This window comes from Copidosoma floridanum, unplaced genomic scaffold, assembly GCF_036245765.1.
Source record: "Copidosoma floridanum isolate Cflo_tuat_1 unplaced genomic scaffold, Cflo_Japanese_pri ptg000035l, whole genome shotgun sequence".
Lineage (NCBI taxonomy): Eukaryota > Metazoa > Arthropoda > Insecta > Hymenoptera > Encyrtidae > Copidosoma > Copidosoma floridanum.
Genome location: NW_028321912.1, coordinates 698179 through 715085, shown reverse-complemented (window position 1 = coordinate 715085; position 16907 = coordinate 698179). Strand labels below are relative to the sequence as shown.

The 16907-nt window shown below is 37.0% G+C and overlaps 2 protein-coding genes across 4 annotated transcripts; one reads left to right on the top strand and one right to left on the bottom strand.

Moving 5' to 3' along the window:
* Positions 1-563: 563 nt before the first annotated feature.
* On the bottom strand, positions 564-6835 carry LOC106645937 (NFX1-type zinc finger-containing protein 1-like). Of its 3 annotated transcripts, none has more exons than XM_089597726.1 (15): positions 6760-6835; positions 5016-6523; positions 4654-4930; positions 4116-4561; positions 3723-4037; positions 3348-3644; positions 3121-3279; positions 2793-3059; positions 2494-2722; positions 2184-2343; positions 2004-2115; positions 1714-1931; positions 1356-1642; positions 1017-1285; positions 564-927 (listed from the first exon to the last, which is right to left on the bottom strand). In XM_089597726.1, the coding sequence occupies exons 2-15, from the start codon at positions 6459-6461 to the stop codon at positions 625-627; spliced, it is 4785 nt and encodes a 1594-aa protein (XP_089453852.1). In that variant the 5' UTR covers positions 6462-6523; positions 6760-6835; the 3' UTR covers positions 564-624. The 3 variants fall into 3 exon arrangements, with proteins under 3 accessions (XP_089453852.1, XP_089453853.1, XP_089453851.1); XM_089597727.1 differs by lacking the exon at positions 6760-6835 and adding an exon at positions 6620-6751; XM_089597725.1 differs by lacking the exon at positions 6760-6835 and having other exon boundaries at positions 5016-6751.
* A 2195-nt stretch (positions 6836-9030) lies between these two features.
* LOC149373172 (NFX1-type zinc finger-containing protein 1-like) lies at positions 9031-15516 on the top strand. Its single transcript, XM_089597742.1, has 15 exons — positions 9031-9139; positions 9309-10716; positions 10802-11078; positions 11217-11686; positions 11754-12062; positions 12141-12284; positions 12353-12511; positions 12684-12944; positions 13036-13261; positions 13394-13559; positions 13630-13741; positions 13810-14027; positions 14110-14396; positions 14491-14780; positions 15105-15516. Exons 1-15 carry the CDS (start codon positions 9066-9068, stop codon positions 15435-15437), a joined length of 4734 nt encoding a protein of 1577 aa, XP_089453868.1. The 5' UTR covers positions 9031-9065; the 3' UTR covers positions 15438-15516.
* The last annotated feature ends 1391 nt before the right edge of the window (positions 15517-16907 follow it).

Below are 16907 nucleotides of genomic sequence, written 5' to 3'. Positions count from 1 at the left end.
TTTTAATGTAACTATGGTCACCAGAAAACTTTAACTAGTTACCTTTTTCAGGTCTCTCTTTTTTTGCGATTGCTTTTGTTGAGCATAAAGATAATAAAAAATTATTTCATTGTGATTAACAACCTTTTCTACTTAACTTTACAATGAAAAATTGTTTGTGTAACGCGTTTGTACAAACATTTGACACGTTAAGGAGTTAAACTTGCATTTTAAGTTCAGTATCACATTCGAGGTTTTAGATAAAAATATATTTGTAAAGTTACAAAAAAACTAAAATATCAAAATAAGAATTTATAAACTTACTCCTTAACTCTTTAAACATAAACTATCAAGTTTTTTGGAAGGTATCTTAATAAAACTTCCATGCAGTAGTAGATACATAATGTATTTACATTTTTTTATAATCAAATGGGTACTGTGGCATAGTAGGAAGACGATATACGAAGGGGAGAAGTTATGTTAATCGAAGGCGTTCTGGCCGTTTCATGTTTTTCCCTCTTTGCCTGAACCATTAAAGAGCCCTTAACTTCTGGTTAAAAAAAAAAAAAAAACTACATCTCTCTTTAACGTCCTCCAATATTAACATACATTTCTGAACTTCTGCATCCATCAAGAAAGACCAGTTTAATTTTTAGGCATTTCTTCGCGCTCAGTGCATACGGTACATGTACCATCTTCGTTCATTTCTGTCTCTGAATAATAATGTCCAATGGGACATTTGAACCACTGAATCATTTTGAATGTAGCGTCTTTGGCTATAACTGTTTTATCCAACAAGTATTTTGGAGCACGTAGTAGCTCAATTATCTTATTGTCAGCCTCATCTGAAAATTTACCATAAGAATATAAGATGTCTAATATAGTACTTCTCTCGTTTCCATTAGATCCATTAGATGTGTTGTAAAATGAATGTTTGCCAGCTTCAACCTACATAGGAAATAAGTGTCAGTATAAAGTCTACGATGAAACTACAACAGATGTTTGTTATTTTAATTTAAAGCAGATTTCAAACTAACAAGTAAGCGTAGACGTCGAAGTTCGCATTGAATATCTAAAAGTCGTTGAGCAGTAATATGCAATTTTGCTGGAAGCAACTTCACCAGTTCTGATACTTTATTTTTTATGTTTTTATAGTAGTCATTCTTCATGAGAGCCGCCTTCAATGTATTCGAAATGTGGCAAAGAATTTCCGACAAGATTCTTAAGACGTCCACTTCGTAGAAACTTAGATTCTTTTTCCTTTCATTCTCCAAGATAAGCAAGTAATCTTGCAAATCATAAAAATCTAAAATTTCACCGACACCGTAATAATTTTAAATAGAAAAAAAATTTACACATGAAACAGAGTACAATACCTTTAAAATCAGGATTGGATTTTATTGTTGTTATTGAACTGAAATATTTTTTCTGATTAACCCTTACGTTTTGCTCGTCGTCATTGTAAAACATAATCCTTTTAATGATGTTCAAGTCCTTTAAATCACGTTTGATGGAATTCATCAGCCTTGTACAGTTCAATATGGGATGTTGGCATTGAGGACATCGTTTTAACTGAATTTTTATATCTGCAGCAGATTCTTCGATGTGTCTCATTAGATTTTTACTTTCGATGCAGTGTCCACAATCAGGCAATACAACAAATCTATAAAATATTGTAATTTTTGCTAATCAGTCAAAGTTAAAATCAACAATTATCTTTGTTCAATTCCTTACCTAACATTCAAATCGTCTACTTGATCGGGATACTGTTTTTTCAACTGATCGTAGTTACAAACTCGACAAATCGAAGGACAAGGCTCGCCACAGTATCCGACGCAAAGATGGTTGCACGGCAACGTTTTTTTACAAGGCTTAGAGCACGGCTCGATTTCGCACAGTTCGCTGCATTTTTTCTGACAACGTCTGTGCTCGCAACCCACGTCACACGGTTCCTGCAAGTATTTATTTTGTTTTAAAAGGGCATATAAATACATATCTGATGAGTTACATTTTTTTTTTCTCACCAGACACGGGAAACAAGGTTCTCCACACCTGTTGTTACATTTGCTGTGACGACATTTGAGTTGGCATGGCTTCAAACAAGGATGACACTGTTTGTCGCAAGGCAATTCGCACCTGAAAGCATATATTTTTAGAAGCAAAAATTTTAAACCAATATTTTCATCATCAGCCGATGGTCTTACTTGTGTCCACAGGGTAGTATCGTACTGCAGGGCATCTCACAGAGCTTGTGTACACTTCCATTCTTGCAACTTCCGCAATTTCCAGGACAGTCGTGCCCGCAACATAGTACGGTGTTACATGGGTGTTCACAGAAATTCAAGGTTTCAAGCGAAGAAGACCCTAATTCAGAAAATCACGTAGCTGTACTCATTTATACATTTACACTCACAATCATCTCTCTGATAGAGATGAGTAGGCGAACACAAAATAAGAGGTTTCAACTTCTAGAATTGTCGATATTCGATAACCAAACAGAAATTTATTATTTACCAATATCTTGCAAGTAACAGGGCACAGAAAAAACGTGACCGCAAAGTCCTGGTCTGGTCAATCGTACCATGAATTCGCACTGACTTGTGCATGGATCTCGGCACCTCTCAATGCAATAATGTCCGCACAGCAATCTTCTCTGACACCTCTTGTCGCAATTGGCAAATGTTACTTCTTCGTTGCACGCAACCTCTTTTTCGAAATGACCACAAAGGCTCATCTTTTTCACCTGCGAGTTACAATTGACAATCAAACCATGCAAGTATTTTTAAATGCAATTCTCATTGCGATTTCCTTACCTTTAAGTTGCATTGGTAAAATGAACAATTTTGGCCGCATTTCAACAAGCACTTGTGACCACACTTTAAGGTACGGTTGCAAATCGCGTCGCAAATTATCTTATCGACATTTTCGGAACATTGTACATTAGGATATATGTGTCCACAAATACGCGGCTTGTTGACGATGATGGTACAAAAACCACAGTCTTCGTGGCACAGCTTTTGGCATGGGTGGCCGAAAACACAGCCTCTGTACACCCTGGCGCAATCTTTCATGCATTTGTACTGAAAAATTGGTAAAATTTTAATGTACAACCAACATTAAAGTCATAAATTACAAGCCTACCTCAATATGATTTGGATCAGATTTGGCGTGACATTTGCCGGAACAAGAATGCCCACAGGCCAGCCGAATGTCACAATCGTGCGTGCACTCATAACTTTCAATGGGCATGTAACAGGGCTTTTTAACGGTATGGTTGCATTCCGAGAAATAGGTGTCAACCTGAAATTAAAACAAAATAAAAATCATGGCGTTGAAAAATAGTCGGAAAATTTTTTCCCATCTCTTACCTCAGTGGGGCACGGGAAAGAATCCAAATTGTCGGAGCACGGCATCTCGACCTTGTGTCCGCATTTTAACGTGCGTTCTACTTTAATTTTACATGGTTGACAGTAGTGCATGCATGTCATGGGGCACGCGTGATTGCATGGTAACGACTCGTTGCATTTTTGGGTGCACGGAATGTTTTTGTGATCTCTGTTGGTTGTGTGACAGAGTTTGGTACAAACGTGGCCACAAGAGAGCAACTCGCCGCAAACTTTCGAACAACCATCCGTACACTTTTTGACTTCGCTCGCCGTTTTGGCCTGCAAACAAAAAGTGTGAAAACATCTTGCTGAAAATAAGCTATTTGTCAAAACAACAATAATAATAATAATTCATACAGAAAACGATTGATTCGGATGATTCTGGCATCTAAGTTTGAGGGAGTAGCCAAAAGCTTGTTTTTCGTTCAAAATTTGCTTTGCCTTGGACAAAATTTCGCAGTTTTTGTTGAAACTCTGAAGATTGGCCATGATGAATAAACCCTCTCGAGCACGCGACAAAGCTCCAGATAATGCCTTCGTCCCTTTCAAATACTCGACCTTGCAGTCATTGTTGTTTACTAAAGACAGAAGAACGATCTTGTTTTCTTTGCCAAGGTAATCAAATACTGTGCTAACTTGCACTTCCTTAAGAGTTTCTTCACTGAGCATCTCCTAAAGTTGTGTAATAATTTTTTTATTACAATAAAATATTTGCATAAAGAAATCCATGTATGGTTTGAGGAAACTTACTGCTAGGAAAGCATTAGCCTGACGACAACAAGTAGATAGAATGGTAATATCGGATTCTTTGTAGCCCAAGCGTAAAAAGTATTGGGCTAGTGCGATTAAAAATTCAATCTCGTGTCTGTTGATCCCATCTTTGGTTTGGGGGTGGTTGTGACTTAAAAAGAAAAGATTGCTCTCCACGCCTCTCAAACGAGGATAATTAAGGGCTGATGCATGATTTTGGAACACCTTGTCAGTGTACAAAGACATTACTTTAGTGATTTCTGGTCTCATGCGATGCTGATACTTCAATGTAACACAGTTTTCTTTGACATTCACCATTCGCTCGAATAATGTTGGCAACAGCCTGGGCATAGTTTTGTCTCCAATCAAAATCAAATGTTGACACTCCTTCGTCATTGAACAAACAATGTGAGTCTCCCGAACTTTTTCTGCTTCGTCTACCAGCACTAAACAAAATAAAAAAGGAAACTAAAGTGTGAAATCGTAGAAACAGCAAATTCACTTTTACAATCTTGTTTGTCAAAGGAAGTTGATTTACCGATAGGAGCCTGGAGAGAATTCAAAGAGTATTTCATCATTGCAATGCAACCAGCAGTTATTCCAATGACTTTTTGTTCCTTGAATATTTCAAGATTGGCTAATCGTTTCAAATTTTCAAGCTGATACTTTTCTTGATGATATTTTTTTTCTAGCTCAAACAAACTCTTGATTAGAGTGTCATGGCAAGCCTTCATCGATTCCCAATAATCTTTTTTCGTTGCATGATCAGTTGGTAAACGCGGATCACTCAATATTGTATTGTTAAATAGTTTTTGCTGCAAATAATAATAAAATTTTTAAGGAGAGTGATGACAATTTTTAACTGTAGATTCCAACCAATTTCACTAAGAGTAGTTTTACCTGGAAAATACTACAATTTTGATTTAAACCCTCCAGATCTTTTAAAGTTATGGGGTTGATGTGCAAACCAAAATCTTTTTCGTCGCGCTTGATATAATCAATTGGCAAATCGTTATCTGTCAACATACATTTATCCTTCTCAAAGTTTTTCAACAATTGTACACAAGGATTGCCATTTTCTTCGGTTGAATTACAGTTAAAATCTTCAAATAAAGAGTTAAAACACTTTTTAGTGAGCCACTTGGAAAATTCTTGACTGGATTTATATTTGTTCAAGGAAAGGTCTATCATGCAAGTTTGAAATACTGCATCGTTAGATGCAGTAAAAAATTTTGCGTACAAAGTAAGTTTTTGTATACATCTCAAGATCTCCTCGATCTCATATTTTTTCTTGTACAACGATGCACAACAATTACTCTCTCTCTTACTCATTTGTTCACGTTTTGCCATTAAAGAATACGGTTTCAAGACTTCATTGTCCGTTTGACTACCTACGCGTATTACAGACGTCGTATGTGGAAGGATACTTTCGAGAATCTGGTCCAAAGCTGGATCTGTAGCGCAAATGATCACGATTGGGCCGTGTTTGCTCCAACTTTTTTCGTTGTCCAATAAAATGTGTACTATTTTCGATGCTAATAGTGTTTTTCCAGTGCCCGGTGGTCCCTCGATCACTGCAAATTCACGAGTCACTGCGTGTTTTAGAGCATCCAATTGCGACTCATCCAACTGTTGGTCTTTGGTGATTTGTTGCAGTTTGTCAAGTCCTTCTGGTAAAATGTAGTTATTCTGAAATTTTAAAAGAGCTGCGCTCTGCAAGTAACGCGGTAATGCCGTGCAAACGCAACATTGAATGATATACTGGGTCATTGGAAAATTTGAATCTTTCATGCCTTTCAAGGCACTCAGTGTTTCATAGTACGATTCAAAGTGCTTGGTGGTTTCCAACAGGGTATACCTGAGCCCATATGCATCTGACTTGAGATCTGCCCTGGAAAACGGCTCAACAAATACATATCCTTTTCTCAAGTACGTCGGATGGCAATGAATAACAGTAGCTAAATGTATTGTCTTGAAATTATCCCTCGTCAGAATGACTAATTTTCCCAACAAGGATGGCTTCAAGTACTGCCGACTTTCATTATCTTCGAAGAACAATTTTATACCAAAACAATCGTCATTCACTTCGAAGCCTTCGATTTTGACGTTTTTGTAAATACGCGTGCTCGACTGCTGATTCGAGTGCTTCAAGTTGAGGTGCTTGTCAACAGCTTCGCTCAAACGTTTTGTGAAACCCTCTCTGATCGACAAAAATTGCGAATTCAAATAATTTTCCGTCGAATCGTAAGCTCCACGAGAATCCCAGTAGTTTGACCTCTTGTTCAGCAAATCTTGTACCGTAGGTACGATGCTCATTGATCTGAAGTGATTACTTTTCGACGCCATTTCCTTTACCCTTTCACACAAAGCTGATTTCTTTGCATACGCTCACGTACAATCAGTGTTTCCTGAAACAATTATAGCGTTAAGCCAGGATATTTTTCTTTACTCAACTCTTAGACAATTGTCTTCCCTGATGTGGCAACAATCAAATTACTTCATACCGCAATCACGGTATGTAAAATTCTCTTGAGAATATACTTATACTTCCAGGCAATTAACACGCGAGAAAAAACTAAGTAGGTCTATGTTTTGTCTTCCCAGCCTCTGTATCTGTCTGCCACTTATCTCTGACTTTACTTACCCGATCGGAAAGCTTAGCGGGGGTCTAGCTTGTGGCCTTGTGCCTATACCTATAGGCAGCCTAGCCGTGTGTTCCAGTAGCGCTCTCTCCGACAACTTACCGACAAGCCGACAACTTAAACATGACGCAAGATATCGTAAAGGCCTATAGGCAGTCAAATTGACATAAGGTGCACAGTGCACAGTGCACAAGAATAACATTGGTTGATATACCTATATACATAATGCACAACGCGTTGTCGGCGTTGACGGCGTTGTGCGTTGTGCTTTACGTTTTTACAGATATAGATATACCAACCAATAGATTCGTTCACCTTACAATCCAGGGACGGTCGGGGACGGTGTGAGCGAGTCGGAGACGAAAGTGAACAAGTGCTCTTCTCCGATCGTCCCTGATCGTCCCTGACCGTACGCGATGCGCAGTTGTACACGTTAGGTTAGATTAATGCTGTATGTAAACAATAGTTTGTAAATAAAGAAGTGCAAATACAAACAAGTTTGTTTACTTTTTGCATTAATCTAACCTAACGTGTACAACTGCGCATCGCGTACGGTCAGGGACGATCAGGGACGATCGGAGAAGAGCACTTGTTCACTTTCGTCTCCGACTCGCTCACACCGTCCCCGACCGTCCCTGGATTGTAAGGTGAACGAATCTAATGTTATTCTTGTGCACTGTGCACTGTGCACCTTATGTTAATTTGACTGCGTAGGCCTTAAGATTAAGTTGTCAGAGTCAGAGTCAGTCAGTCAGAGAGCGTTACTGGAACACAAACACACCCCAGCCTAGCTAGGTAGGTAAGGTAGGTCCTAGCGAGGCAAAAGTATAGAGGCAGATGGCGTGATGTAACGCGGCTTAGCTTGGCCCTACCTAGGCAACCACTCTAGAGTATATTATAGGAAAACAAGAAGCGAGATTTTGGTGGGTTAAATGTGCGTTTTTGCACTTTCAAAGGAAATTTTTAAGCTGCAAAAGACTAATTGAGTTGGGAAAAAATAGCTAAGGTGTTGTCATTTCCTCAAAAATATGTTATTGAACGGCTTTTATCGTATTACAATCGTTGAACGTGTAAAAAAAATAAAAATATAATTGATTTTATATAGGCCTTTGTTATTCTTCCCTCAAGTGACTATATTTACCAGAGCGCGCGGTGGCTCGGTCGGCTATGTCGTGGATTGGCACGCGGGAGTCCGTGGTTCAATTCCCGGCCATAGTGAGACTTTTTCGGGCAAGTACCTCTGTGATATTTCACATGTGCTTTTTCACCACGCAATGCTCCTCGAGGAGGGTTTAGGCGACCTTCTCGCAGCAAAATTGCCTAATTTCCCCCCTACCCCCCTCCCAGTGATGGGAGGCCTCCCATCCCTCTTCCCTTCCTTCTCCCCAGTGCTAAGTGCCCATAGTAGTGCCCTTATTAAAGGAGCCGGACGTAGAGCACTATAATATAAAAAAAAAAAAAAAAATACTATATTTACCGCGAGAGTCACGTGACCTTTTGGAATCCCAATACACGTTCGATGTTGTGTTTCTTTCTAATTATGCTTCAGCGCTGTAGGTATATAGGATTAAGTAAAAGTTTAACTTTTGCGAGCTTCACGCTATAGTGGAGGCGCTGCGTGCTATATACACCTAAACGGAAGGTCATTGGATATCGTAATTTGTTTTTAATACTGGTGAAAGCTGCGGCTGGTTAAGATTTTCGACTACCCGAGCCTCTGTGGCCGTACCATATAACTTTTTTTCGCTTCGGGGGCCAGTGTTATAACATAGGCCAATGTACAGAAAAATAGTTACATGGTACGGTCCCTGCTATTAGTAGGTTCGCTCAAGCCCCCCCCCCCCCTTGGTTCGGCTCGGTTCGGTCGGTTCTGGGACCAAAAAACATCAAAAAAACACGCGTTCACGAGAGTTTGATTCTATAGAACCGACCGCCTCGGACCTTTGGTTCTGGAACCAACTCTCGTGGGATCGGTTTTTTTGTTTTTTGGTCCCAGAACCAACCGAACCGAACCGAACCAAGGGGGAGCTTGAACGAACCTAGTCTTTTCGGAATCGCAACCGGCGTCCGGCCTCCAGCTCCGGACTTGCCAGCAAACTTCTTGCCAAGTTGCCACTCAGGCCATGCTGTCTACATCGTGCAGGCATCGTGCTCGAACTTGATATTTTCTTATTATTCATCTTGTTTTCTCTTCACTGACACCGAATTGGGAATATTGGGATAAGTATCCTCTCACCGAAAAAGTAAATTGTCCGAAGTGTATTTACAGTGTAAGTACCTACTTATCAAAAGATTAAAAGTTACGGACATGTCGAAGGATCAAGAGATAATAATGGAAGAACCCGAAGATAACGTTGTACTTGGATCATGCCTCCGGAAACGGTGAGTCAAATCTGCAAAAAAAATGCCTGTCAAGCTGTACTTGGTAAATAACACACGCTTCTATTAGTCATAAGTGTTTGTACATCTTATACTTGGTGAAAAGAAATGCCTTTTCTCTCAAATTCTGCCTTGATTCTTAAGTGTCTTTCCTTTTTCGTTTGCACTGTAGGAAGTTGGATGAAACGTTATCTGAACATGAACAAAATGACAATATTTCCTGCAAAAAACATCCAGCTCTTGATTTGACATCTACGTCGTTGCAAGATTCAACTGAATCATGTATCTTAAAAAACGTCAAGATAACTAGATTCAATGCCAATGCCGACCATGTAGTTCTTGAAATTGATTTGAAAGAATCTCCCAATTTACATAATTTTCAACAATTCAGACCAGGAAATTTATTGTTTCTCATCAGTGACGATTTGAGTACAATAATAACAACTAACGTTGCTAAACTCGATCAAAATGATATTCCAGAAGGATGTATTACACTAGAAACGGTGGACAAAGTACTTATCACGCCAGATATGTTGAAATTCAATTACACTCTAAAAGAAACAACCTTACGTTTTAATTTGTTCAGCAAATGTACAAAACCCTCACAAACCCCGGAAAAAGCTTACTTTGCTTTGGAAAATTATTTTATTAAAAGTGAAAACTTGACTGATTTGCCGTATTATTTGAAACATGAACCTGATTTGAAATACTCAATGCACTTGTTACCAACGAAATCCGATGGTGCGTGGCCCAGCTCCAATAATCTTAGGCTTGACGATTCGCAATGCAGTGCATTGAAGACAGCATTGACCCAGAAGTTCGCAATGATTCAGGGAAGACCTGGTACAGGTAAAACACACGTTGCATCGGAAATTATTAAAATATTGTTGACAAATAAAGAGCATTGGGCAAAGTATGGTCCATTGCTGATTCTTAGTGCTGCAACCAACAGCTTAGATAAACTCCTGAAAAATGCTCTGTTGTACACCCATTTGCTTGTCAGAGTTGCAAGTCAGTCACAAAACTTGCCATTAAAGTCATATTCGCTGGTTAACAAATACGAAGAAGTGAGTAAAAAATGTGTGGCGAGTTCTTTACTTGTTAAAAAAAAGTATGAGCTCGAAAATATCTTGAAAGATATAAAAAAGATTTGTTTGATTATTAAATACTTAACAACTCCAAACATTATTGTGCCATATGACTGTCTATTGAAGTCCTCTTTCGTGGCAAAGTTTGAATGTAACAAGGATTTTATTTACTGGCTTACCGGCTCATTAGTGGAATCTACAGAAGAAGATAGTGATTACGATCGAGATGTGAAAAATTTTATGGCAGAACCTGATGAGCATTTTTGTGAAGGATTTAGGAACTCTGATTTTAACTTGCTGTTTGATTACGCGAGTATCAGAGTCAATATCTTTAGTCCTGTATTTATTCTGAAAAATCTTGAAGAACAGATTGTATGTGTCGAAAAAAAAATTCAATCTTTGGAAGAGAACACAACTAATCACAACGATGATGATATTGCTGCATTACAGAAAAATGTAAAGATTTTATCTCAAGAAAAATTGTTTTTGCAGGTCTGTTCTATTTTTATTTATTGTATAATACTATATATTATCAATATTTTTGTAAAAATTGCGATGATAACACTCTTGATTGCAGTACCAGTTAGCTCAACACCCATTAATAAATCCGAACCATGAAGTTTCCAGTGATCCGCGCTGGAATCAATATTGGGATTCGGTTGCATCTAGTTACAAATATGCCATTCAGAAAAAATCCGTACTAGAACTAGAATATCAGAAAAAAAAGTTGGAACTTGATAAAATCGTGCTGGAAGCTAATTTTGAAATATTCAGAGAACACGAAGTAATAGGACTAACATCGTCTTATGCTAAGAAAATACAATCATCTCTTCATGTTCTTGGAGCCTCGATTGGTAAGTTGTTAACGAAAAAGTTTAATTTAAATTTCTGTTAATTATTTTTAAGTACATATTATATAGTTTCAATTCGTAAAAATCTTTAAATTATTTGCAAGTAGACGAGTTTTGTAATTTTTACTTGGTTTATGTTAGTCTTGGTAGAGGAAGCAGACAAAATGCAGGACGAAAAACTTATGAGTGTACTAACGAAGGATTGCCAGCACCTTATATTTATTGGCAATGAGCAGTTTCAACCAGAAACATCTTCATCTCAGGAAACTGGCGCTAAATTACCATTTTTGAAAAATATAACAAATTTAGGAAAAGAATGTGAACATTTGACCGTTCAGTATCGAATGCAACCACAGATCAATAGATTATTTACTTTACTCTTTCATCAAGAACACAGCAGTTACGAATGCACTAGTAACAACTCCGATGTAAAAGGGTTGAAAAATAGTGTATTTTTCATCAATCATCATTACAACGTGGTTGATGTAGCTAACAAACATGAGGCAGAATTTCTATTAGGGCTGTCAAAGTATTTATTGGCCCAGGGCTACAGTTCTTCTGACATTTCAATACTCTGTCTTTGCAACAAACAGTTATTGGTCTTCAAAAATGTAAGTTTTACTCGTGTTAATTAATATTTAGTTGATTTGCACACAGTTATTTTTAATTTTGTTGTAGACAGTCGTTGGAGGTATTGAGCAAATACAAATCAACACCGTCGAAAATTACGAGGGAAATGAGAATAAAATAATCCTCATATCTCTGTCTCATGACACCGATGAGGAAAGTAATTATTCTGTGTACGACGAAAACGTTATGTACCTAGCGTTATCTCGTGCTGTGGAGGGCTTGTATGTAATCGGAAACATGAATAAACTTTGTTTAAAAAATATGTTTTGGACAAAAGTACAAAAAGTTTTAGAGGAAGAAAATTCCATTGGAGAATTTCTTTACATGAAGTGTCAAATACATAATGAATTCGTTAAGGTAATGACTACTAAGATAATTATAGGATTGCTTAGTAACTTACAAATTTTTTTTAACATTTAATGTTTTAAATGATAGGTGAACGCTATGAACGAATTTCAACAGTTTTTATCTGGTGGATGCGAGAAAAAATGTGGTTTCTCGTTACCATGTGGGCATTCTTGCGAGGATTCCTGTCATGTGTCTGATCTCCAACATAAAACACACATCTGTCGAAAATTGGTAATATATTTTTTAATATCATCTGTAACAGATATTAAAAAAAAAATTCTTTTCTCCTTTAATTATAGATCGAGATCACTTTATCGAAATGTGGCCATACCGTTGAAAAGTTCTGTTACATTCCACTTCAAGAATACGAGTGTCCATGTGATTGCAAATTTAGATTGGATTGTGGTCATGTTTGTTTGAAAAAATGTCACGTAACTTCTGATCCCCATCATGTTATGGTAAGTATGTCGACTCAGCGAAAAATTGTCATGGTTTTGAGTAAAAAACTTGAATAAATCATGTTTCCTGGTATTCCCAATTTAACGGCTTACAATTATAAAGCACTAGATTATGGTGCCGTGACAAAGAATAATGTATACTAATATTTGAATTTTTTTTTTTTATTTTCAGTACGAATGTCGCAAAGAATGTGCAAAAACAAACGCAGGATGCGAGAACGGTCATCCTTGCGCGAAACTTTGTTCCGAGCCGTGCGACCCTTGTACCATCATTGTCTCTAAAGTGCGATTTTGCGGCCACGTTTTTAAAAACGTTCAATGTTCTCAAAACTTGCATGAGTACGACTGCGAGGAGCCGTGTAATCGGTTGTTGAGTTGCGGTCACAAGTGCCCACGATGGTGTAACGAAGAATGCGGTGACTGTATTAAAATGGTAAATTTTTTGAATACAAATACAAAGCATTATTTTTAAATTACTCGTATTTTTTGCTCAAAACTTGCCAAATTCACTTTAATTTTTTAAGGTCGATAAAAAAAGCTCCTGTGGTCACCTACAAAAAGTAAAGTGTAGCAAAGAACCGCTATTACTCCTGTGCAATGAACAATGTCAAAAGACACTAGCATGTGGCCATAGATGCTCAAAAAAATGTAAAGAAAAGTGTACGAAAGAGTGCCAAGTTTTAGTACCTTTGAGTGATCCTGGAAAGTGCGGTCACATTTTTTCCATTCCCTGTTACATAAATAAAACTGGTACGTATCTACTCGACTCATTTTTTGATTTCATAAACAGTTTATGGTATGATATTTAAAAATACTAAAACGTTTGGATCGCATGGTTTCTTTAATGTTGACTTTTTGTTGAAAATAATAATGCATTTTCAGGAAAAATTTTATCCAGCGGGTCAATATTGCGGTACTGCAGGGAGCCGTGCAATTTTCCTCTACTGTGTGGTCATGTTTGCCGGGGAAATTGTTACAACTGCCTTCAAGGGCGCTTCCATATGTTTTGCAGCAACGAATGCCAAAATCTACTTGTGTGCAAACATAGGTAATTTGTATTGGAACTTAGGGTCTGTATGTGGAACATCTTTGCAAGTACTTAGTGGAATCATTTTTAGGTGCGAGGTACCGTGTGACAAGGAATGTCAGCCGTGTCAAAAACCGTGTGAGCTTAAATGCCGCCACAGTAAATGCAGCCGAACATGCGGCGAGCCTTGTGTGCCTTGCAATGTGAGTAAAAGCAATGGAAAATTTAATTTCTGAAATTTTCAAAACTTTGGATTTTTCGTTGTTTACAGGAAAAATGTGGATGGGGATGTGAGCATAAACGTTGTACGAAGCTCTGCTACGAGTCGTGTGACATTGAGCCGTGCACCGAACCGTGTGGCTTGACTCTCAAGTGTGGGCATCTGTGCGCTGGTTTTTGCGGGGATCCTTGCCCTCCTTTATGCAAAATTTGCGATGAAGACAAATTGATGAAAGACTTTGCTGAAACTAAGAATCATGTGGACGCCAGGTATCGCTGATTTAGCAGAATTACAAAGTTCATTATTAATGGTCAAAGTACAATAACAAAAAAAAATCATTTAAAATCGTAGGTATGTATTGCTGCCAGATTGTGGTCACGTTATGGAGAGCAGTGCTCTTTTGACATACGTCACGGATTTGTGTATTGACAGTACGATCCAAATCATACCTTGTCCTAAATGCGAAATTCCCATCAGTACTTGTATGAGAATGATGAATTTGGTGAAGAAAAAATTGCAAGACTTTATGCTGGTAAAAAGAAAAATTTTTTACAACGGTGAAGAAAAACAGTTGGAAAAAAGGCGTACAGAGCTCTTTGGTCGGGTAAAAGAATTGGAAAATAACTCGATTGTAAAAGGTATTTTTTTGCTGACATTATCATCGACGTCATTGTAATGCACTGAAATTTATTGTAAATTGATTATTGAAATGATTACTGATGCTTCTTTCAGAATTTCCAAATTTATCTCAATTCTTGCAACAATTTAAGAATAAAAACATTGTTAGAAAGAGAATCCCAAGTTTTTCCGAAATCAATTCTTTTGCAGTTATTTTAGAAAGTTTCACAGAACTTGTTAACATTTTAAGTTCGGCTAAGGAACCGATGAATTTTGAAAAAGCAAGAAAGCCCCGCGTTCTATACTGCATAAATATGATAGTAGGTTTTCTCCCAGCAAAATTTAAAATTTCTTGTCAAAGGCTTCAAGATATTAACTTGGAATTAAGACGTTTGCGCATACTTGTAAGTATACATGTCTACTATATTATTAGTACCTAATTATTCATTTTTTCATTTTTATCACTCATTGCAATTTTATTTGTCGAATATTTATTAAAAAAAGTATTGATCTAACACTATTGTATTTGTCAACAGCAGAAATCATGTTTTATTACCCATTACTGCGTAGTTTGTACATTGTTTTTATACTTGTAGTTGATTTTCAGGATGCAGTTTTTTTAGATTTTCATTGATATATTGTATTCTTTTACAAACGTTTTACCACGATGAATGATAAATGAATCCCTACATATATTGATATTTAATTTAATCAATATTTAATTACAGGTCGCATTGGGTACATTGAGTTATACTGTAGATTCTAGTACTCCTAAAAAATTCTTACTGAACGATAGAATAATTAAAATAAGAGTTTCGCAGTTACTGTACAGTGTCACCCGGTTTTCTGAAGACAAAGAAAAACAATTATCAGAAGCATTAAAATTGTCAAATAATTGTATGTACTCCCTCAAAACAATTGAAAAAACCAAAGAACAGAAAAATGGCAATTGGCACAAGTGTCGTTATGGACACTTTTATAGCACCAAAAAGAGTTGTGAGAAAATTGTTGAATTAGACAAGTGCACAGAATGTAAGGCCATCATGAAAGCGTCCCTTTAAAAAAAAGTGACCATGTTGACTATAGATTAGTCTATGCAAACACATTTATAAAAAAAATTTAATTCATTATATTAATATTTTAAAAAACCATTGTATACGAATAAATTTAATAAATACGTATGCTGTATTTGTATCACGTAGTAATAAATGTACCGTTTCAATAAAAGTCTCCATGTTTAGAAAAAATTGTCTATCAATTATAGTAAACACACTAGTACAAAAACTGGAAATTAACTGTAACAAATTAAAAACAAAGAAACAATTAAGTTATACGTTCTATAAAATTTGATTTTAACGTTCGTTCATTACAAGCTTTGAAATAAAAAATGTGGTGAGTAACAGTCATTGTAAAGAGTTTCCGATTTGTAAAGAGTTATACTCTCTTGTAGCGTTAAAAAAAAATTATAGCCCATAGTTATAGTTTCAATATTTTACTTACACAGTTGAAAAATACAGAATTAACAAGCCGCAAACAAAATAGCTACTAAACTGTTTACGCTATACTAGTGCTTGGTATTTTTCTTGCCAAATCGAACTTTTGGTTCTGAAACGACTGGAACCAGTAGACTTACTCATCTCTGCTGCTGGAACCCAGTGGAACCAACTCTCGTAAACGCGTGTTTAGGGTATACCCTTTAAGTATATCTCTATGGTTTTTGAAATGTTTTTGGGCCCAGAATCGACCAGGGGTGGTATTCCGTAACTTATTTTCACCGTGTGAGCTTATGTTGTAGCATATGTTTGCGATAAGTAGAGGAATTATCCCGTAAACTGATAAACACCTCTTTTTTTGTGCTTTCTGATTTTTATGCTTACCAAAATCAATAATCACAAAGAGGCTAAAAAAATGATTATAAGTGAGACATTACTAAGGTGGCTCCTCACTAAATCAAAACACTGGAGTATTAAATGATATTTTAAAGGATGATTCTTGAAGGTGCAAGGAGTCTTTTCCCAAAATTTTAGACCTCGTCACCACCAAAATTGTTGAAAAAAACTAACTGGAAAATAGACTCTGTAACATAGCCTCTTATGGAGGGTCGCAAAATTGGTGGCGCAGGTTGTATGATATCTCAGCAAAAATACTGTAGTTCTTAATAGAAAACTATGTAGCAGATAGAAGAAATCAGAATCTTTCCAACGACATTCAGGTACTTGGACATTACCATGGGTTTTATAGGATATTTTGTGAAAATGGTAGATAACTGTGCAAGTCACGGAACAGATGAAAAGTGTGGGGCGTCTGCTACACCGAAGAGCGGTAGCCCGCGTAGTTTGAATTGGTCAGAAAGTTGTACGTAAAATGAATAGGAGTTGTGGGGAATCGTAATTATAATAAAAATAAATGAGACGCTGAACTAAGAAAATAATTTAATGCGGGGCTGACTTATGTATTTTTTGTATACATACGTCTGCTCGGGTCACTGTATTGTACGATATAGGTCAACGGTGTAGATGTGACTAAACTTC

Bases quoted from the DNA above. Each gene is read 5' to 3' on its own strand.
- LOC106645937 (XM_089597726.1), bottom strand. From the start codon at position 6,461: ATGGCGTCGAAAAGTAATCACTTCAGATCAATGAGCATCGTACCTACG. The intron at 4,931-5,015 runs GTAAAACTACTC...TATTATTTGCAG, and splicing joins AAAATTGTAGTATTTTCCAG to CAAAAACTATTTAACAATAC. The intron at 2,116-2,183 runs GTAAGACCATCG...ATATGCTTTCAG, and splicing joins ATACTACCCTGTGGACACAA to GTGCGAATTGCCTTGCGACA.
- LOC149373172 (XM_089597742.1), top strand. From the start codon at position 9,066: ATGTCGAAGGATCAAGAGATAATAATGGAAGAACCCGAAGATAACGTT. The intron at 13,742-13,809 runs GTGAGTAAAAGC...CGTTGTTTACAG, and splicing joins AGCCTTGTGTGCCTTGCAAT to GAAAAATGTGGATGGGGATG. The intron at 14,781-15,104 runs GTAAGTATACAT...ATTTAATTACAG, and splicing joins TAAGACGTTTGCGCATACTT to GTCGCATTGGGTACATTGAG.